The following is a 20,569-nucleotide window of genomic DNA, read 5'->3' on the forward strand; positions in this document are numbered from 1 at the left end:
TTCTCATATTTGGTTACACAAGGCTAGACCCCAGAAGGGACAATCAACGTTTACACTTGAGTATAATACTAAATATATTTATTAGATAAATTCACTTTTCTGACCTCATACTGTGTCCCAAAAACATTAACTATCACAGAAGTAAGAGAAACAAGGTGGATGAGGTAATTCCATTCTAACTGCATATCACAGAAGTAACACAATTATATTAGAAGATTTCAGAGACTTTATAAAGTGGCAGAAATTCTTTCTATGGCACATTAATCTTCTGAGTAATAAGGCTCTTTAGCTCATCCACATGCCCCATTTGTGTGCGGAGATCCAGAAGTAGAATTCCTTTATAAATTGGTTTTAAAATGCTGTTTAATTTGAGCAGAGAGAAACAAATTATGTCACTCCCCTGGCCCCCACACTTCTCCATACAGAGACTCAAGCTTGAAAGCAATCTTGTAACTTTCACTCCTCAGGCCTAGTGTATTCTAGAAGTAATGCTTTTACTCCCTAGGCTGCAGGGGAGGAGAGTGCACCTTCTAAGGATAGGTTATGGAATGGCACTGCCAACTTGGAGAAGGTGGCATGACCCTGCATCCTAATAGCCTAATTTTTCCCAACAAAGAGCTAGGTGTGTAAGAGAGATAAAGACAAATGCAAAATATATATGTACACAAGACAGAAAAAATATAAGAGAAGACTAAATAAAACAACAAAACTACAACAACAGCTCAAAGAACAAGGGGCAACTATCTCTCTGAAGCAATGTGATGGTAGTACAAGGTGAACTGAGAAAAGGCACATACTGTCTGATACAGCTGTTTCTGATTTGATCTGTCTATATAGTGAGGATGACATCTATAGCCCTGACATGTAAATATATGCTACATTTACCCCCATAATGGTAAAAACTTTGTATTGATGTTAGCTACAAGTAGACCTATTTTGCTTTCATGAACTCAGTGTCGTGTAACAAAGGAGAAGAGAGTGTTCTGAAACTTTCAAAATCAGACTTGATAACTTAAGAGCTTGTCCACACAGCTAGGTAATGCGCTCTAACGTGCTCTAGAAATCACACCTCCATAATATGTTGCACACTAATTGGTCCATGTTGATCTGGCTAGTGCAGCACTAGTTCAAATAGCACAACGTTAATGCTCATTGACATAGTGCTTTTTGAACCAGTACTGTGTTAATTCACATAAGGGGTCAACGTGGACCAACTAATGCATAACACATTAGTGTGATTTAGAAATCACACCCACACAGAGTGCATTATACTGCCATGTATACAAGTCCATAAATTCTCCATAATATACTTTGCAGAAAAACAGTTATGGTTGGAAGTAACCACATAGGTCATCAAGTACTGTAAGTATGGCAGCATTATTTCCTACGTGTTCATGGCAGCTTGCTACTTCAGTAAAGGACAACACAGAAACATATATGTTTTGTTAATATTTAGGGATCTCTTCTCTCCTCCTGATACAAATTTAAAAGCCCATAGCATTTGTAACAACATTAAACTGGAGTTATGCACACATTCAGGGATCAGCAACTCTGTAGAATGTCTTCTGAGATGATGGGCTTCAGTTTTGTCAAATATATTTTGTCTGAAGACCTTAAAGTGGATGGTCTCAATTTAGAGTCGATTTTCAATGCAAATGCAGCATTGTCCTGAGACACCAATGTTTAATTACATTTCTAGGTCTGAAAACTAGTCATCAGAAAAAAAATAATGCCTTCTGGGATTCTTATCTCTGTGTAAGGAAAGTATCCAGAATGAGGCAATTAGAAGGTAGGGATCGTTTGACGGAAAAACAGGCACTAACATCATTGTGAAAGGAAAAATAAAAACAAAACAGGGACACAAAAATGTAAATACATTGCAGAAGATAAAGAAATACAATGCTATCCAACAGAGAATGTTTTACAAGCTGATGGCCACATTTTGGACATTCAGAATGTTAACTAGCCAATATGCACATGTACCTTTGCATTGGGGTGCAAATACAGGGATCACAAAGAACATTTTGAAAATTTGGCCCTAAATACCCATTCCATTTACAAACAACACCAGAGCACCAGGCAAGGACAAATGAAGTGCTGAATTCCTGTAATTTACCAGAAAAGGCAGTTTCTATAAATGAATAATTCACAGCAAAAAAAATACCATAAGTACTCATTTTATATCCATGACACGTAAAATACATATTGCATTACCTCTATAAAATACATGTAACATCCCCCCTGAATTCTGGAAGTCTACACAAAAGCTGGACATACTGGCCTAATTAGTGCTATCAGTAGATAGGCTTAAAAAAACAGCCTCTCTGTTCTACAAATATTGCTGTAACTTTTGCATGAATATCCATTTATTCAATCTATCTGGCAAATAAAATCTGTGTGAACTTGGGCTAGTTTAAATTAAACTTTCTAGTCTATACAACAGTTGTATAACTTTAAATGAAGGGCAGTGAGATTAATCATCAACTATAATATTTAAAAATAGGACCACACACTTAAATCATTTCCGAGGTAGAGATTGTAACATAGTCAATTGGATAATACAAATAATAGCCCTATATTCTGCTTGTTGGAGCAAATGAAGGGAAAATATGGTTGCAGGGAAGATTACAGTTAAAAATTAAAATTTAAAAAGTGTGAAATTGTGCAACATTATGTAGAAAAAGCCTCAAACACGATGATTCCTGTCTTAATGCTCGTTCATGGAATTAATCTGTATTTTATCCCATGATTTAGAACTGAGTCATCATTTGTCTAATTTACTATATCAGGATCATTCCTTTCAATACCACCATGTATAAATATTAAAAAACTCTTATGCCAATAATCATGTTTAAATAAGAAAAAGGTATTAATTCTCATAGGCTCTGAATTCAAAATATTATTGACTCTACATGAGTTGTGTCACTATGCATTTAATATATAAATAATCAGAGTTTCTTTCATAAGATAAGCCATATCTCAGTGATGAAAGGGGACCATCTAAGAAAGAATTTGCCCTCAAGTCTTTGAGCTAGGTGGTCATTGGCCGACTATAAGTAATTAAATAAATGTAACAAAAAGAACTGAAAACTAAGTGATAATTTTACAAATATACTTTTTTTTCAAGCGCCATTTTCTATAATTTTATTACTCATACTGCAGCCTCAAAACAATGACAATGGAATTCAGGTAATAAAAGCCAGATTCACAAATTGCAGCTTATTGTATGCAATCACTGTCTGCATTGTAAAGAAACTTTGCTTTCAGTACCTTAGGGTCATATGTTAAATTTCTTACAAGCAGTAACTTTTATCTAGGAAGTATAATACAATTTTTACAGTGTGTTTCCTGTGCATTGTGTATTTGAAAAGCCATGGAAAGCCCAGTTTGATATAACCAGCCAATCTTGTTATGCTTTGTCTTAAAGGTGACTACAATTACTTCACAACATAAAACAAGAATTTTACAAAACCCTTTTTAAAGGGTTTGACTGGGATTGGGTAGAGCCCCAAGACTTGTATTTAAGAGTCTGGCATATCAGCCTTACTGAGTGCAATAGCCAATTCAAGGTCTTCCTGTTCTTGTCTTCGCAATCGAGCCAGCCTCTCCTGCTCTGCTTTCTCACTCTCTCGCTTTGCCCAGGCCAGCTGCTGCTCCTCATTTCCAAACTAAAAAATAAAAACGGAAACTTGGTTAATAAACAAAAGAAATATACACAAAGACAGCAGAATAAGTATGCAACATGCAGTAGATCTAAATCATTAAGAAATGTGCATCAAGTAACAAAACGTATAAGGCTATCACCTTTAGGCTGAACTCAGAAATAAACTCATTGATTTCCCCATTCCATTCACTGATCTTTTTACTTAATACCTTCCTCCTCTCACCCAAGGCATAAACTTTTCATGTTGATGTTATTGTGCCTGAATCCAGGTCCCAAATGCATACAAGAAAGTGACCAGAAGATCTGGGCATAGAGAGGAACTCTACATCAATGGGCACAATTACTTGGAAGAGTTTGAGGGTATAGCAGCCTACCTCCATACTAAAGATGCATAATAATGTTAGCCTCAAGCTGACAAAAACTGGAATCTATTTACTGATATGCCACTACACTGTGAAGTGTTTTCTGTAAATGGTGATACATGTTAATAATGAACCTGGAGACTGCAAATTTGTGGGAAGTTTCACCATTCAATCAAAAGTAAAATTCTGCTTTTGCAATTGTCTATAAAATAAGTTTTTCAGAGTTTTTCAGGCAGTACAGTAGCAAACAATATAACAGAATCCAAATGAATTTTGCAACAAACACTACAGAAATAAAATACATTTTAATATTCATCATATCTTTTTTTAATATGATCAAATCATTTCAGTACATGGAAGCAATGTGCAAAATTATTCCAATAATAATCATCCCTAATATTACACAGAGTTTCACATATTAAAGAAGTGGACATTAAAAACTGATTGCATTGGATTTTGTATAAAATGTGATAAATATTATTTTCTTATCAAAACAACATTTTACTTTACCTTTAAATAAAATCAGTGCATAGTTTTTACTGTTTATTCTTTAAGGGTGCACTGTCCAGCAAACACACACATAAGTATTTGCGACATTGTAATTATTTGCAAAACTAGTCCTCAGTTTTGTATTATTTCCACTGTTTAAAAAATTGCTCTGATACTTATTTGAATGTTCAGAAAAATGTATTATTTTGACTTTTTAGAAGGGAAAGGCAGTGCATAGAATTCTAAATATCCCCTTTGGTTGAATCATATCTGTATAAACTGTGAATACCACCTCCCTGGTGCATGATAGGACATATCTTTGAATGCAGCACAACATACATAGTTGCACTGGCTTATTTTGCTACAGCATCCATTACAAACTTTGTCTTATCCATACAGGCCTCAATTCAGGAAAGCATATGCTTAACTTTAAATAATAAATATGCACTTATCTAGTTTATTTTATGTCTCGTGTACATTTTCCCAAGAATCTACCTTTCCATTACACACTATATCCATGTTTCATACTATTTTTAAACATGTAAGATTAACATTATTAATTTGGACCTGCAAGAAACGTAATCTATGTCCAACTCTCTGATCTTTTTAGTGACACTATATTTTACCTTCATGTTATCCTGGCTCTTGGCAGTTCCTCCTGCTATTACTGCTAAAAAACTAATGTCATGAAAGCAAAGCAAGTAATACAAGTGCATTGCATCTTAGCAACTTGACTTTTGAAACCAAGAAACGCAATCCATTCCTAATATAATTTATTTCAGTGAATAGTTGGTAAATAAGGCTTAAAAGCTCATTAAATTGTAAATATATGATTTTCAAGACAATGAGTGAAACCCTGGCCACAATGAAGTCAAACTACACGGGGCCAGAATTTCACCAAAGTTTCCTAACATTCAAAAGAAAATCCTAGGGATGGGAGTTAGGGTGAAATTATTGTTACCATAAAAGTTTTAGAGATATAATGAATTTCAGCTAATCACTTTTGTTGAAAATGTTGAAAAAATAAGTTTACCAGTGGTGTTCATTCCTTAGGATAAGATGCATATTTCTAAAGACTTTTCTAAAAACAAACATGTTTATTTCATACATATCTGAAATCATGGTGTGTGGTTAGAAAAGCTTACTAAAAGAGTGAAGTGGATTCAAGACAAAGCAAATCTGGATTCCTGACAAGTGTGGAACTCTTGATGCTTGATTCACATTTTTACCTTATAAAGTGGTAGCATGATCAAACATATCATTTCAAAAGCATACTTTTATATCAATATGAAGATCCCTATTTATTAAGTAAGTATAATTTATAATCACCACCATATTAAAAGAAGTTTGTAGATTGCCCATAAAAATCCATTTTACTAAGCTAAAAATAAACCAATATAACATTATTATTGCTGTCCACTTTTCAACAAAAGCTAATGTTGAAAGAAAGTTCTCACACGCTGATTTAATATGCATTATCACAAGTACTTTCATTTGGTATAAGGTATCTGAAAGCAACACTCAAATAATAAAGTACTGATATATTTTTCAAAATATTAGAACAAGTACATTAATGGTCTAGTATAAGTGGAGGGAAGACAAATCATCTGCAGGAAAAATGTGTCTAATGTGTGACAAAACTCCATATGTATTGAATAAAGAGCAATCTTTGAGCTTAGTTCTGAATGCTCTGTTCCTTGAAAATATGCTTTTTATCAACTGTTTGCAGTGGTGTTGTAGCATGTTGGTTTGAAGATATGACACACACGAAGTCAGTGAGGGAATATCTTTTATCGGACAAACTTCTCTTGGTGGCAGGAAAGACTGTCCCATGACCAGCTTCTGTTGGTGGAAGGGATAAGTTTTCCCTTCCACCAAAAGAAGCCTCACCTGGCTTGTCTTCTTCTGTTGATTGTAAGATTACTGGAATTTTGCAAATTTTTCTACAAGTTATAAACTAGAAATATCTGAAAAATGAATGAACAAAATGGTTTTGTCAGCTCCTAAGACTCATGTTTTATGTCAATCCAAAAGTCAAGAATGCAATGGAATCACACTCATTAAATCCAATGGATAAGAACTCAGTAATTCAAACAACACTAGAAAAACAATTAAAAAGATAAAGGAAATCCTCAGGTTCTCTTTGCTTGTAATCATAAAGAATTCCAGCTAACCAACATGGCAATTGCAGATCCTACAGCTCCATACTTCATGTCAGAAAACATACTGTAAATGGAATTATTTGGAATTTTCATAATTGAGAACAGGACGCTCCAACCAACAGATAAGCACAATCCTTTCCCCGGTTTATGAGATATCTGGCTTACTTATGACTTCACAAAGGAAGAGATGTTGCCTCGCTTAGTAATGCTTCGTGATCCTGTGTTGTACACAACCAGAAAGAAAATAATGTTGAATGGAACAGGGAAACAAATAAACCTCTCTCTTTTTAAAGGAGCACATAGTGAAGAGATTTCTCAGGGCAATAGAGAGCATTTACAAATGCAAACTTCAGTTTGTTTCATCAGACTAAATACTGCCCAACGACAAGAGTTAACCTAAGCTATCACCAGCTAAATGATAAATGGTGATTCAGATCCTATTTTTTTCTACTTTCCAAGGTTGATCCTATCTCCTATAACCCTGATGGCACAGGGGCATAAACACAAACTTAAATGGAAGAAATGACACTGGTTAATGATTTGGCATAAATCACTGATGACTTACTCAAGCCTGCCAACTAAGAAATATTTGTACTCTGTAAATACAGTGATCACTGTTGGGTAATAATCCTTCCAATTTTATGCTTAGACATTACATCCTTGTTCCCCCCAAAAGAAACTAAGTACCATTAAAAAAAACCCTGCAGATAATGCAAGCTCTGTGTCTGATTTTAATTTTGTCACCATTTTGGATATTGTCACAGACTTTAACTGTGTACCAAATTTCAACAGACTTTTGCTAATTATGGTAAAGTTTAATAATATTTTGAGCTTTGATATTTTCAGATAAACTAAAGAATTGAGGGCAACTAAAAAAATATGCACAGAGGACCTCAGGTAAACATATATCAGGTCAGAGAATGATACACATTTTACTGTGAACTGAAATACTGGGGAAAAATGTTTAAAATTAATAACACTACATAAAACTTTTAAAATAAAAACCAATACCTACTTAACAGTGAAATACGCCCACCAGATTTAAAAAAATAGACTGAGTTGGTAATTTTATTGTGTGGCAATGCAACCCAGAACAAAAAACTTAAACACATGAGAGAAGAAAGAAGCTGGAGGCTTCGTATGGAACATATTTTCTATTCACCACCAGTAGCATTTAGAACAGCCATTCTAACACTACATTTGAAATCATTGTAAATGTATCTGCCAACATTAGAAACAAAGTCAGGCTTTTTGAAAACCTGGTATTTACACTTGATTTGCTGTAAGACCTTTTGATCTTTTCTAATGGGGTGCAATATGGATGTTAATATAGTGGTTCTACAAAACAGATCTTAGTTTGCTTTGTCTAACAAGGGCTTCTCTACATAAGAATGGCCCTACTTGGTCAAACCAAACATCCATCTAGCCCAGTATCCTGTCTTCCGACAGTGGCCAGTGCCAGGTGCCCCAGAGGGAATGAACAGAACAGGTAATCATCAAGTGATCCATCCCCTGTCACTCATTCCCAGAGGTTAGGGACACCATTCCTGCTCATCCTGGCTAATAGCCATTGATGGACCTATCCTCCATGAATTTATCTAGTTCTTTTTTGAACCCTATTATGGTCTTGGCCTTCACAACATCCTCTGGCAAGGAGTTCCACAGGGTGACTGTGTGTTGTGTGAAGAAATACTTCCTTTCATTTGTTTTAAACCCACTGCCTACTAATTTCATTTGTTGACCCCTAGTTCTTGTGTTATGAGAAGTAGTAAACAACACTTATCTACTTTCTCTACACCAGTCATGATTTTATAGACCTCAATCATATTTAGCCATCTCTTTTCCAAGCTGAAAAGTCTTATTAATCTCTCCTCATACAGAAGCCGTTCCATATCCCAATCATATTTGTTGCCGTTTTTTGAACCTTTTCCAATTCCAGTATATCTTTTTTGATATGGGGCAATCACATCTGCACACAGTATTTGAAATGTGGGCATACCATGGATTTATCTAGAGGCAACATGATATTTTCTGTCCTATTATCTATCCCTTTCTTAATTATTCCCAGCATTCTGTTTGCTTTTTTGACCGCTTCTGCACACGGAGTGGATGTTTTCAGAGAACTACCCACAATGACTCTAAGATCTCCTTCTTGAGCGGTAACAGCTAATTTAGACCCCATCATTTTATATGTATAGTTGGGATTATGCTTTCCAACGTGCATTACTTTGCATTTATCATGAAATACATAATCAGTAATTGAAACAAAATTCAACAGCTAATAATTTTCATACTCTCTCTTGTATATGTCTCTTTATGATTCATATTCCAGTGCATACAGAAAACATTGTGACAGGATTGTCAGGACTTTTTCACAAACAGTTACAAATACTATATGGAATCCTTTGTTTTAAGGATTTACTTTTCAGGATATGTTGAAACTGTTATATAAATGTCTTTAAACTATTATTTCTGAGGAATTTTTACATCCTGGCTTCCAAAAATCAATTACAAAACAGCCTCCATGCAACAAAAACAGTACACAGATTCTGCTACAAATATCTTGAGAGAAAAGGCACACTGTACTTAAATAATTTAAAAGAAAACAAACCCTTTTAAAATTGAGTATCAAACTCAAAACTCCTTTATTATTGAGAGAAAATGCCTTTTTATACAGAAATATTAATACAGAACTACAATGGGGACAGCATGAAGATATTAAGACAGAAGTAAGTGGACAGTAGATCTGCAATTAAAACAAAAAAAAACAACTAAGTTTGCGGCAAGCAGAGCAGAAAGTGGTTTGCTCAGAGACAATGAATTAACTTACAGAGCTGAAGTCTGCAAACCCCAAGGAAGAGTCTTTAGAAGTTTTACTTGAAGAGGAGGGAGCAAATGGATCTTTTCCACTAAACGGGTCCCCAAACCCCTTTTTAGTTTGAAACGGGTCACTGCTCTCAGCCCCAAATGGCTGGAATGGATCATTGGGCTTGGTAAAATCTGCAGACCCGAGCTGGTTTACAGGAGTACTTTTACCTGGAAAGTTCAGGAGAAGAAAAAACAAGGAGAAAAAGAGGTTACTTACCATGGAAAATGCAAATCCCTAAGTAGGAGTTTGTCCTTCATGCATTTTTACTGTAATATCACCCTTTCTTCTTGGAATAATCTAAAATTTAACCTGATATCACAGCACCCATTATCCCTGCAAAAGGTCTCAACAGTTGTTTCTCTCTTCATGGATTTTCATAAATGTTATTTATAAACACTGGCAATAAGTTAATCTAGACTTATGAAAATACTATTGACAAACTGTAAAAAGATAGAAGACCAATATATAAAGGCATTTGATCACAAATATTTGTCAATTCTGACTTGTACTTAACTTCGCTTGATTAAAGGTAGAGACATTTTAGTTTGATTTTGAGTCCCTTGTTAAATAAGAATGAGCATTTAGGGCCAGATTTTAAAGGTATTTAGGGACCTAATGCCTAACAACTTTAAAAATCTGGCCTTTAATGCTTTAAATTTCCAAACACTGAACAACTGATTTTCATAAACAATTACGTGTGTGTGTGTGTGTGTGTGTGTGTGTGTGTGTGTGTGTGTGTGTGTGTGTGTGTGTGTGTGTGTGTGTGTGTGTGTGTGTGTGTGTGTGTGTGTGTGTGTTTGTTTCTTTTCCAGAACTGGTTCATCCATCCACATTTGCAGTGCACAGTATAAGCACAATCAGGAAAATAAGTTAGTGAGGAAACAAAGAATGGTTTAATTGTGTTTGACTGTGTAACCCTTACCCTTGTTAAGTACTTATTCTTATAAGCATTGTCACTGACTTTAATGAAGTCAATGGGATTACTTGTGTAAGTGCTGACAAGCCTAGACAAAGGTTCCATATTCTAACCTTGATATTAAATATGCATTAACATTTTTGCAAGGGCAATTTCCTGAGCTAAATAATAAATCAGGTAAGAATAGTCTCCTGAGCTAGCACTCCTCACAGATGTACAAATAAACCTTAACTCAGCTCCCCTAGAAACAAATATCTGATTTGACCCTCCTTGGTATAAAAGTCAAATCAATCACAAAGTGCATGGAGAAATGTAAAAAGAATGCCAGGAAGTGATTTCAAATGATAAAAAACAGTACAAATTAGGGCTCATCAATACAAAACTTAGTTCACAGCAAACTGGGGTGTAAATCTACCCAGCACTAGCCTGCTGTGCATTGTATTCATGTGGAATCTGCTGCTGTGCACTAAAAGTTCAGTAACTTGCTCTGATCTACCTTGCTTTGAAACAGGAGTAGGCTATGTTCTTGTCTACACAAGAAAAAAAGCATGCATTAATTCTTCAAGTAGTCCAGGATGGAACTTTTAGTGCATGGTAGGAGGGTCCACATAAATACGTAGGGTTCGCCTATACTCTGAAGTTAATCTGAACGAACGAAAGGTGTGAATTTAACATGAATGAGAGCGTCCACGTAGGGGTTTAATGCAGAGTTTACATTAGAGGACTATATTAATATGAACTAGGAACCTTTTAATTCACATCCGCAGCATCCACACGGCGTAGCACTTTAGTCTGAACTGCAAGGCAGTGTAGACAAGCCCCAAGTGTTTGTATAGCCCTTTTTTAATGCCCTCGGTGCATATAAAACTATGAATTCCAGACCTTTCTTATTTTCTTAAAGCTCTTTTATCCAAGTACCACACAGATCAAATTTTCCTTAGTTTATGAAATCCAATGGGAAAAAAGACATTTACTATCAGCTACTGCTAAGAAAGATAAAGTAGACTAGAATACCTGGTATTCTCAGATGGTTTGCCCATTCAAAGTAGTAACCAGGCCCGCATGATAAGGTCTATTTTGACTATTAAAATCATTTGTTTGGAATCATCCAGTCTTTTGAATTGTAACCTAATCAGTTCTGTAATACATTCACTCCAGGATCCCCTTATATAAAAATAAGAATTGAGTTCAAGCTCCAAGTATTTTAGAGGATATAAAAACATGCTTTATGATACGTAGGTGAGTCTGAAAGACAGTCTTATGCCCCCTCAGAATGCACAGTGAATCAGTAGGAGGTGCTGATGACTATTATTCAGTGCACATAACATTAGGAGAAAATTAATGCAGATTATAACAACAGGGGCTGTCTCAGCTAAAAAAATTAATTCCACAACAATATAGTACTGTATTGTATGGTTCAGATTAATCTTATTTTCTTTTTACCCTTGACTATGTAAAAAATGTAAAAATATATTGTCAAAGCTTTAAAATTAACACATTGCAATATTTACTTATATCAAAATCAAATATTTTTAACATGTCACAGTCACTTGCCCTTATTAGCTGTACAGTAAGTTCAAACTTTTAAAAAGTGAAGTTTTTTTAGTTATGTGAAGGCAACAAAAAAGATGATTACAACATTTTAATGCAACCTCCATGCAACAGCAGAGGTTGCAAAAAACAACTCCCACCCCCACCCGCTAGACATGTTCTAATACTAATTTGTTTGGAACTACAGAGCTGCTACAGCAACATTACCATTTTACAATGATTCTACATAAAGAGAACCCTTTTGGTTATGCCATTTGAATTTCAGAAAGTTATTGCATCAGAAACTAGTTCCAATAATTCATAGCCCATTGAAATTTTATTAATATTTCCATCTGCATTTCCTAGTAAATAGGGTGGAAAAATTACCTAAATATTCTGAAGTTGTTTACAAAGGTATAGAAATATATTGCTGTTTTAGGCATTCTGAGACAATCAAAATCCCTGTAATGACAAGTGATATCTAATACTTCGTGGTGGTCAAAGCAGCTCATCATCTGCACTTAAAAAACCTGAGTACAATCATTGTTCAGAGAGTCCAGACTGAGGCTGAAAAAGACCATGGACCTCCTGCTCTTCAATTCTTTACAAGTGCCAAGGTATGGAAGAAAAAAATGGATTTGTTTGCAATTTTGTGCTAGGTTCCTCCTCTGATTCTGCTCAGCCAGTTGGACCTCATGCTGCACTTGAGGAAGAGTGCTCATGGCAAGTTCTTTATATTCCCCATGCTGCACTTCTAGTTAATACAACAGATACTGGATACTGTTTATAAAATGTCAACTTCAGGTTTCAGCCTCATGCTGGATATACTGGTCAACCAATATATTTTTAAAAACAAGGCTGATCGAATCAGCAGATTGTCCTCAGGATAAGGAAATTACACAAAACATGCAAGAATTAGCAGCAGTATTTACTTTTCTTACTTCTAATATGGACCTTCTTTCATGACCTTTGCCAGTTTCAGATTGTCTTTGCATTCTCCTAACCCCCACCTCATTATATTCATAACACGTCCCACTCTTGGCCACATCTGATGAGAGATCTCTCTCTCACATACACCCATGTAAGTCTATTCATTAAAAAAATACAGAACTTTGCATTTGGAGTACTACCGTTATGAGATTAAAAATTGTCATTTGTTGAGTTCTTCAACAGTCCAGGCTCTACAGACAAGAGGATCTTATATGCAAACAATTTTATTTTTTTAAATAATTAATTTTGGCTACAAACGAAATTGGATTATTTAGGTTTTTGAGATTCAGGCTGTCCTTGAACAAGTCCCCTTAAAAGTGTTGTTTTTAATTTGCTCTCTAATCCCAAATACTGGATACCATCAGCCAAATTCTCCTTAATTGCACTTGTGCATTTCCATTTAAGTCAGAGGGCTGCAAGGACACACATGAGAGGAGAATTTGGCCCTATAGCTTCTAATACCAAACCTCACTGGGTAGATTTGAAAAGAGAGAGCTTGCTCCATTTTTAAGTGGTCTTTTCTTAGCTGTTAGATTTGCTGTTGCAGAAATCACTGTTTGGAATCAATAACTGGAATTGTGGTCCCAGGTCTTGCAACTTATTTGCTCACTAAAACTGTTGTTTCTAAACTGTCTGCTTTAATGTTTTGCATGAAGCCCCATGGTGGTTTCAGAGCACATGTGAAGAGCATTGGGGTTTCTTGTGCTTCATATTTAGCTCAGATCACAAAAGAATGAATCTGCTGCAAAAGGAAGTGTCACTATGAATACTATGGAGTGAGTTACTGTTAACTTAGAAGCCACTGTTAACTTAGAAGTCTTCAATTTCACTTTATGTATGCTGTTTTCTAAAGTTTTTGTATTAAACAAACTGATCTCAAGACAGTTTTAATTTGGTAATTTATTTTGAAGCATCACATGCGAAAGATGGAAAAGGCCTGCTTCTATCCTGCAACACCCTTTATAGGCAGTGGTCACCTTGGATAAATCAATCCCAGTGACCACTTACAGGTGATGGATGCTCTCCAGAGGAGGCTCTTCTTGTGAAGGCCCTCCACCTGGCAAATATGCTCTGATTCTGAAAACTGGTAAATGTTTGCTTTATTGCATTAGGTCTTTCAATGTACTCGTTTCCTTCTTAACACTGCCCTCCAATTCATAATCTTATTTATAATCTTATCATTGGCCCTCAAATGTTTCCCTTTGTAATGCAGCATGTGCTAAATTCTGTATTGATTTATAGACAGCTGCACTAGGTACTTAAGTAAATGAACACACAGGGTGCACAGCATGTCTCTGGCCCTACATGTGTGCAATTACAAGAACCCAGGCTGGTATGAGAAGCATGGTGCAAGTTTTTATACTACTAATACAAACAGACACCCCCTCTCCGTCCCCAAATTCCCAATAAAATTAACAGAACAAACCAAACAATGTTAACAGAAATATTGGTAAACATATGTTGTTAAAGATGACTGAGTAAAGATGACAGTTTCAACTTTGATTCCTTGGAGATTAAATAAATGTGCAGTTTTACAATGAAATTCATATTGTAAAATGCCTTTTCAGGTTTGGAAGCAGGAAAATGCAAATAAACATTTGCAGTTCTTTCTTATTATGTTAGTATTTTAGCTAACAGTTTCAGGGAAAAAAGCTTTACAAAAAGCAAAACAGGTCCTATTCTGAAACCACAGCAGTTTCAGCAGTTACCCAAGTGGTGCACCTAAACCACACAGAGGACTCACTTCAGCAAAAAGATGATGAACAAAATGGTTTACCACAGTAAATACTGTTAACTTAATAATGAACTCCACCCATACTAAGCGCTTATCTTAATTTCTTACCCCAAGACCAGCTTTAAGGCAAGTGACACGGATGGTTGTTTAGAGGAAGCACTGGAGTTCAGGGTGAATATTTATTCTCAGTAACTTACTGAGGCAGAACTTGTGTAGTGTGCTATTATAGAATTTGGCTTATCAATGAAGCAGTGGGATGGAGTTGTAACACATTTATGCAGAAGTGAAGACCTTGATCTTTTCTGTTAGATTTTGTTAATTGTCCATTTAAGGTCTGAGCCTAACATTTATCTCAGAAATACAAAAACAATAAAAAAAGATATTTTACTGACCAAATAATTATAATAATACATATACACACGCACACGGGGTAGAGAATTAAGGTTACACATATCACATTAAATTTAGCACAGCCTGATTTAAGCGCGTATATATGCAACTTTAAATGTACCTGAAGTAGCTTTTTGAGTGGAACTTTCTGGGTGGAAAAAATAAAGAGTAGAAAGAAGGTTCACTATCCAGGATTTCAGATTTCTGCTAGTTTGTAGAAAATTGGCAGTAATGAATGCAAAATCCATAATTTGGACACTACTTGCGACAGTGCCTGGATTCCTGTCTCATGCAACTCAGACATGCAAGAGGAAGCCCCATTCATGCAAGCCTTGGGGACTGAAGAGTTTGTAAAGTGCATCACAGCATGGCTCCTCCTTAGCACTTTACCTACTGTTCAGTAATCTGTCCTAACCTGTTTCCAAGCAGCTAAATTATCCACCCAGTCCACAGACGTGGAATGTACCTTTCCTTAGCTGGCCACTTTAGTATATATACACATTTCCCTTCCTCTCCTTGTACTCAAAATTTTTCTAATCACTTTTATTTAAATTTAACAAAACAAAACAGGCACCCCTTTGAAAGACATCAGACTGGAAAAAATTTAACTGGAAAAGTGAAAATTTCCAAAAGTTATGAACCTTTGAAAAGAGGAGGTTAGAATAGAAATCATAATGCAACCTTGACTGTAAGTTGGTACTGCTGTATCATTTTGTTATTATGGGGGGAAATGAACAACTTGCTTCATCAGTTAGTACTGAACTATCATCTTCAGTGTAAGAGATCATGAGAAACAACAGAATCAAAACGTGAATGGAATTTCTAGTTTGTGGCTGGGCCAGCTGCTCCACCCATGAGTCATTTATCCTACACAACAAGGGATGCCTGTATTGTAACCTAATTGTCAGGTCTTCTGGAAGTCATGAAAAAAATATGCCTTCCTGTCAGTCACCAACTCTAAAGCTGAGGTTCCTGCTCACAGCCACAAAGGAGGAGGAATTAAGATGACTGAGGACTGCATCACCTTTTTATAATCATAGGCACCAACTTACAGAGCCATGAGCAGGTATCCACGCTATTCCAAACATGCATCCAGAACATTCCAAAGCTCTGCAAAACCAGAGGTACTTAGCTATGAGTGGGAATAAGGTCAATACCTTTTTTGGTTGAGGACCCAATTAAATAAAGCCATTTTATATTCTTCCTGCCTCCCAAAGGAAGCCATCCATCCAGGTGGTTTGAATAAACACAAGCACATAAAGTACTGCCCCAAGTAAAGAGGAACATGCAGTTTTAAAACTGCAAGAGAAGTTTAGTATTTGCTTTTGTCTTGTTAATCAATTTGTTCAGTGTAAATTCTTTATTTCAACTATACTACATAATTAATAATTGTTTCACATCGAAAACAAGTATTGTCTTCTTAAAAGTAATCTGAAGAAATATATAGGCCAAATCCTGTGCCGAGTGATATTGCACTGGATGCAAGTCAGCAAAGAATTTAGCCTAAATAACAAAAATCTGATAAGAGCTCAGGTAAGCCTTTTGTATTAAGTGTTCAGGCAATTAAGATTTTTATTAAAAATATGACTAATTTTTAAGTAAATTAGGCTAATGTATTCACAGGACATATACCATTCAACCTTGGTTTTCAATATTTTACCAAGAAATTGAACAAAATTTTGTCCTAATTTCCATCCAACTGAGAGTGATAGGAGAGGAAAAAACGCTACTAAAAGTGTTCTTGTGCAATGCAAAAGGCAGTGCTCACCCGAGGTCCATACACCCTTTGTACACGGAGAGTACTAAATCCTGAACTATTTTTACACATCTAAAAGTTTCAGAGATGTTAAATAGTCAAACCATAAAATACCTTAGATTTAGAGAAGTGACATTTGAAAAATAGCTATATTTATCATTAATATAAAGGAGGAGGAAGCTGCAAATATAGAAGAGAGCAATCAATGTCAGAATGGTCCAGATAAACCTGATTTTTTAAAATACACCCCCCCCATATATACATACCAATACATCTCTATTCATTCGTCCACTGTAGCTCCAGAGTCAACCTGTGTTCACGTTTTCTCTCAATAGAAATTCACACTTCTGATGTTAAAACTGGTACATCTGCTCCCTAAACAGCCCATAAGAGCCATATAGCATATGAAAACAATAAGGGAAACGGCTGATCCTAGGGTCTGACTACCTTCCCACACCTCCAGCTCTTGGGAGCTCTTTACTGTGGTTGACATAACCCGCTCCAACTAACTTACATGTGTTGAAGCTATGGCAAAGCCCCTGTCTTCAGTGTTAGGGAAGAATCTTTCCTGCAGATGATGGAATAATGTACACAACTGAACTTGGAGTTTGCAGAATAGTCTGATAAAAATATTGTTTAAATTGTATTTAAAAGATTCTTGACAGATTTTTTACATATTGCAAGGTTCAGATACCATCTGCATTCATCTGCCAGCTCATGAGGTGAGGAAAAGGTCACATAGGACCTGATCCAGCTGCTACTGAAATCAATGGGAGACTTTACTGCCTTTATTAGTAGTAGAATAGGGTCCTAATGCTTTGAAATTTAAAGAAATGTAAAAGAATCTCAAAATCAAATATGTTTAATAAATCTGCTTTGGAAAAGTCAATTATTTTATTGTCCATGTAAGCTTTGGTCCTGAAAAGGGATGCGCTTATGCAGACCTTAATGCTGACACTGAATCCTGTTGAAGCCAACAGAGCTGCAACAAGTTGATCCCTTTGAAGGATCAAGGTCATACTTAGACAAAGCCAGCCCAGCAGGAGGTTCACAGTTTTCGTCTTCTCAGGATTTCTTGTGATATTTTGACAGCTCAGAAATAATACCAATTATAAGAACAACGTGGGAACGGAATTAAAGTCCTTCACTCAAAGACAGAGGTGCTAACCACTAACCTTTGAGATACCAGTTTATAAATTCAGTTTCCATAGTAGACACGACTCACAGACACAGAATGAAAAAAAATCTAAAATCTTGGCTAATTTCTCTGGCTACAGTGCAAGTCTATAGTTTAAAATTTTACCAAGCATATATAAAAGTAAATGAAATATATGGCATCAACTAGTCCAGGAGAATGGGAAGTCCTATTTAATATTTATTTAAATAGCTAGATTTTTAAACAATAGCCAAGCAACTTCTATTTAACCCTGAGTTTAACACTTACTCTCTTGAATTCTAAAATATTATTATGTGATTATTTTCCAGCTATTTGTTACTTTGTTAGTGTTCCAATAAAACATGGAAGTACGGCATACTAATGTCAAATATATTATCTCTGCAGATGTCAACAGTTAGTACATATAAAAAATGGATTAATTATTGAGACACCAGACATATAATTCAAATTCCAAATTTACAAAGGAGAGAAAACTAGAGAGATCAGAAATTATTTTTAAAAATTACTATCACAGGCATTAATTTATACTGCATGCTATATCTATAGCCACTTGTAAATAGAAGGTACATTTATAAATAGATTACATTTTTATTTCAAAATGTTATGATTTTTATATTCTTTCAAGGTTAAAAAAGTCACAATGACTATAAGCAAGCAATAAAAATGTAGAAGAGGTTGAAGGTTACACACTGGTTAGTGGTAAAGGTTCTTCCACTAATATCACTGGTTAGCAGTACTGTTAAAACCACAATGTGGAATGCATGGTGCTGCATTTAAAGGAAGTGGGTAAGGGTGGGGTAAATGCAGCAGGTCCCACGATCAAAGCACTAGAGTATTGAATTTTACTTATAACCCAATCACTGACACCCACACAGGAACTTCCTGTACTTTAAAAAAAATCTGTTTCTCTCTTTTTTGCAATCAACAACTTTTACCTAGAAACTAGTTAGCGGTGAACTCTGACTGATTTCAATCTGCAGTTCATTGCAGAAAACATGTAATTGTTAATCTGTGAGAACCTGCAGACAGCACATTTTAACTGACAGGTTTCAGTGGATCAGCTTTCAATTTCCTCCTTTTTTAATTACAGGTAAGTTCTACAGGATCCAGTACTAGCATAAGAAATACACAGTGCCTTAAAGTTTGTAGCATTCAGCGTTACTAATCAAAGAGCTTAGGAGAATAAAAGGTAAAATTAAGTGTATTTGTAAATCTACAAATGATATCAACATAGTAGAAAGATATTCTAAGAGCATTTACAATACAATTCAAATTGCTCACATATGGCACCTTTCATCCAAAATATCAATGTAATTTACTGTCTATTAGTCAACAATTAACACAACCCTGATTTATATCGAACAGGCAAAAAACTAACTCTGATAGCCCCTTAAACTAGGCTCAGGAACAGGTCCTCCTTTTATGTTTGTATGATAAAAATAAGGCTAATAAAGGACAGTCTAAGAAACAACTTTGGGGAAACAATTTCAAGAGGTTCTTTTAAAAAGTGGGGAAGGATGAAATTATATGGATTTCGGTGAGGTACATGACCTGCACTATAGGGCCCACCACAGTATGCTGTGTTTGCCTGCCCTTTTCAGATGCAAGAGCAGTGACCCCAAACAATGGGCTATATATGAACAGAAATACCTACCAGTACAGTACAGTGGGAAGCAGTGAATTTTAAAAACATTTGGGGGTCATGGTGGCTAATCAGCTGAACATGAGCTCCTAGTGTGACGCTGTGACCAAAAAAGCTAATATGATCCTGGGATGCATAAACTGTAATTACAAGGAGGAGGAGAGGCTATTTGACACTGGTGCCACTGCTGCTGAAGTATGGACACAAGAACTGGACACAGTATTCAAGAAGGATGTTAATAAATTGGAGAGGGTTCAGAAAAGAGCCTTGAGGATGATTAAAAGTATAGAAAACATGCCTTATAGCAACAGACTCAAAGAGGTCAATCTATTTAGTTTAATAAAGAGAAGGTTAAATGGTGACTTGATTACAGTCTAAGTATCTACATGGGGAACAAATATTTAATAATGGGCTCTTTAATCTAGTAGAGAATGGTATAACATGATCCAATGGCTGGAAGTTGAAGCTAGACAAAATCAGGCATACATTTTTATTGTGTAACAATAAATATGGCCTGTGTTATACAGGATTCCATACCAGATGATCACAATCGTCCCTTCTGGTCTTGGAATCTAATTATCCATTTACATGTATAAATACGTCTTTTTACAGGTGCATTTCTGGAAACCCCTTTGAAATCCCTTACCAAAGACAAAGAAGATCAAGGAGAGCCTAGTGACAGTATTCTCATATCACAGTGACAGGGAGAATTCCAGTTTCAAAGTAATTTATGTTTAATGAGATATAATGGGAAATTAATACAAGGGGCATGATTACATACAACTAGTTGAACATAGGCTATGGACTCGTTATAGCAGAAAGTTCACCAAGAACAAGATACAGTCTGAGGGGGCACATTTCTCTGCTCCGTCAGGTGATTCTGAGCC

The 20,569-nt window shown here is 35.6% G+C and overlaps 1 protein-coding gene across 3 annotated transcripts in view; it reads right to left on the reverse strand.

Annotated features, from left to right (window-relative positions):
• Nucleotides 1-2,161: 2,161 nt before the first annotated feature.
• EPS15L1 (epidermal growth factor receptor pathway substrate 15 like 1) overlaps nt 2,162-20,569 on the reverse strand; it is an 81,709-nt gene continuing 63,301 nt past the window's right edge. For 2 of the 3 annotated variants that reach the window (XM_030540065.1, XM_030540064.1), the window contains 2 exons: nt 9,508-9,713; nt 2,162-3,668 (listed from right to left, as the gene is read on the reverse strand). In XM_030540065.1, coding sequence (XP_030395925.1) covers nt 3,522-3,668; nt 9,508-9,713 — 353 coding nt within the window. In that variant the 3' untranslated portion in view covers nt 2,162-3,521. The remainder of the gene's footprint in view (nt 3,669-9,507; nt 9,714-20,569) is intronic. The other variant, XM_030540066.1, reaches the window with a different exon arrangement.

The sequence above is a fragment of the Gopherus evgoodei genome, chromosome 22, assembly GCF_007399415.2.
Source record: "Gopherus evgoodei ecotype Sinaloan lineage chromosome 22, rGopEvg1_v1.p, whole genome shotgun sequence".
Classification (NCBI taxonomy): domain Eukaryota; kingdom Metazoa; phylum Chordata; order Testudines; family Testudinidae; genus Gopherus; species Gopherus evgoodei.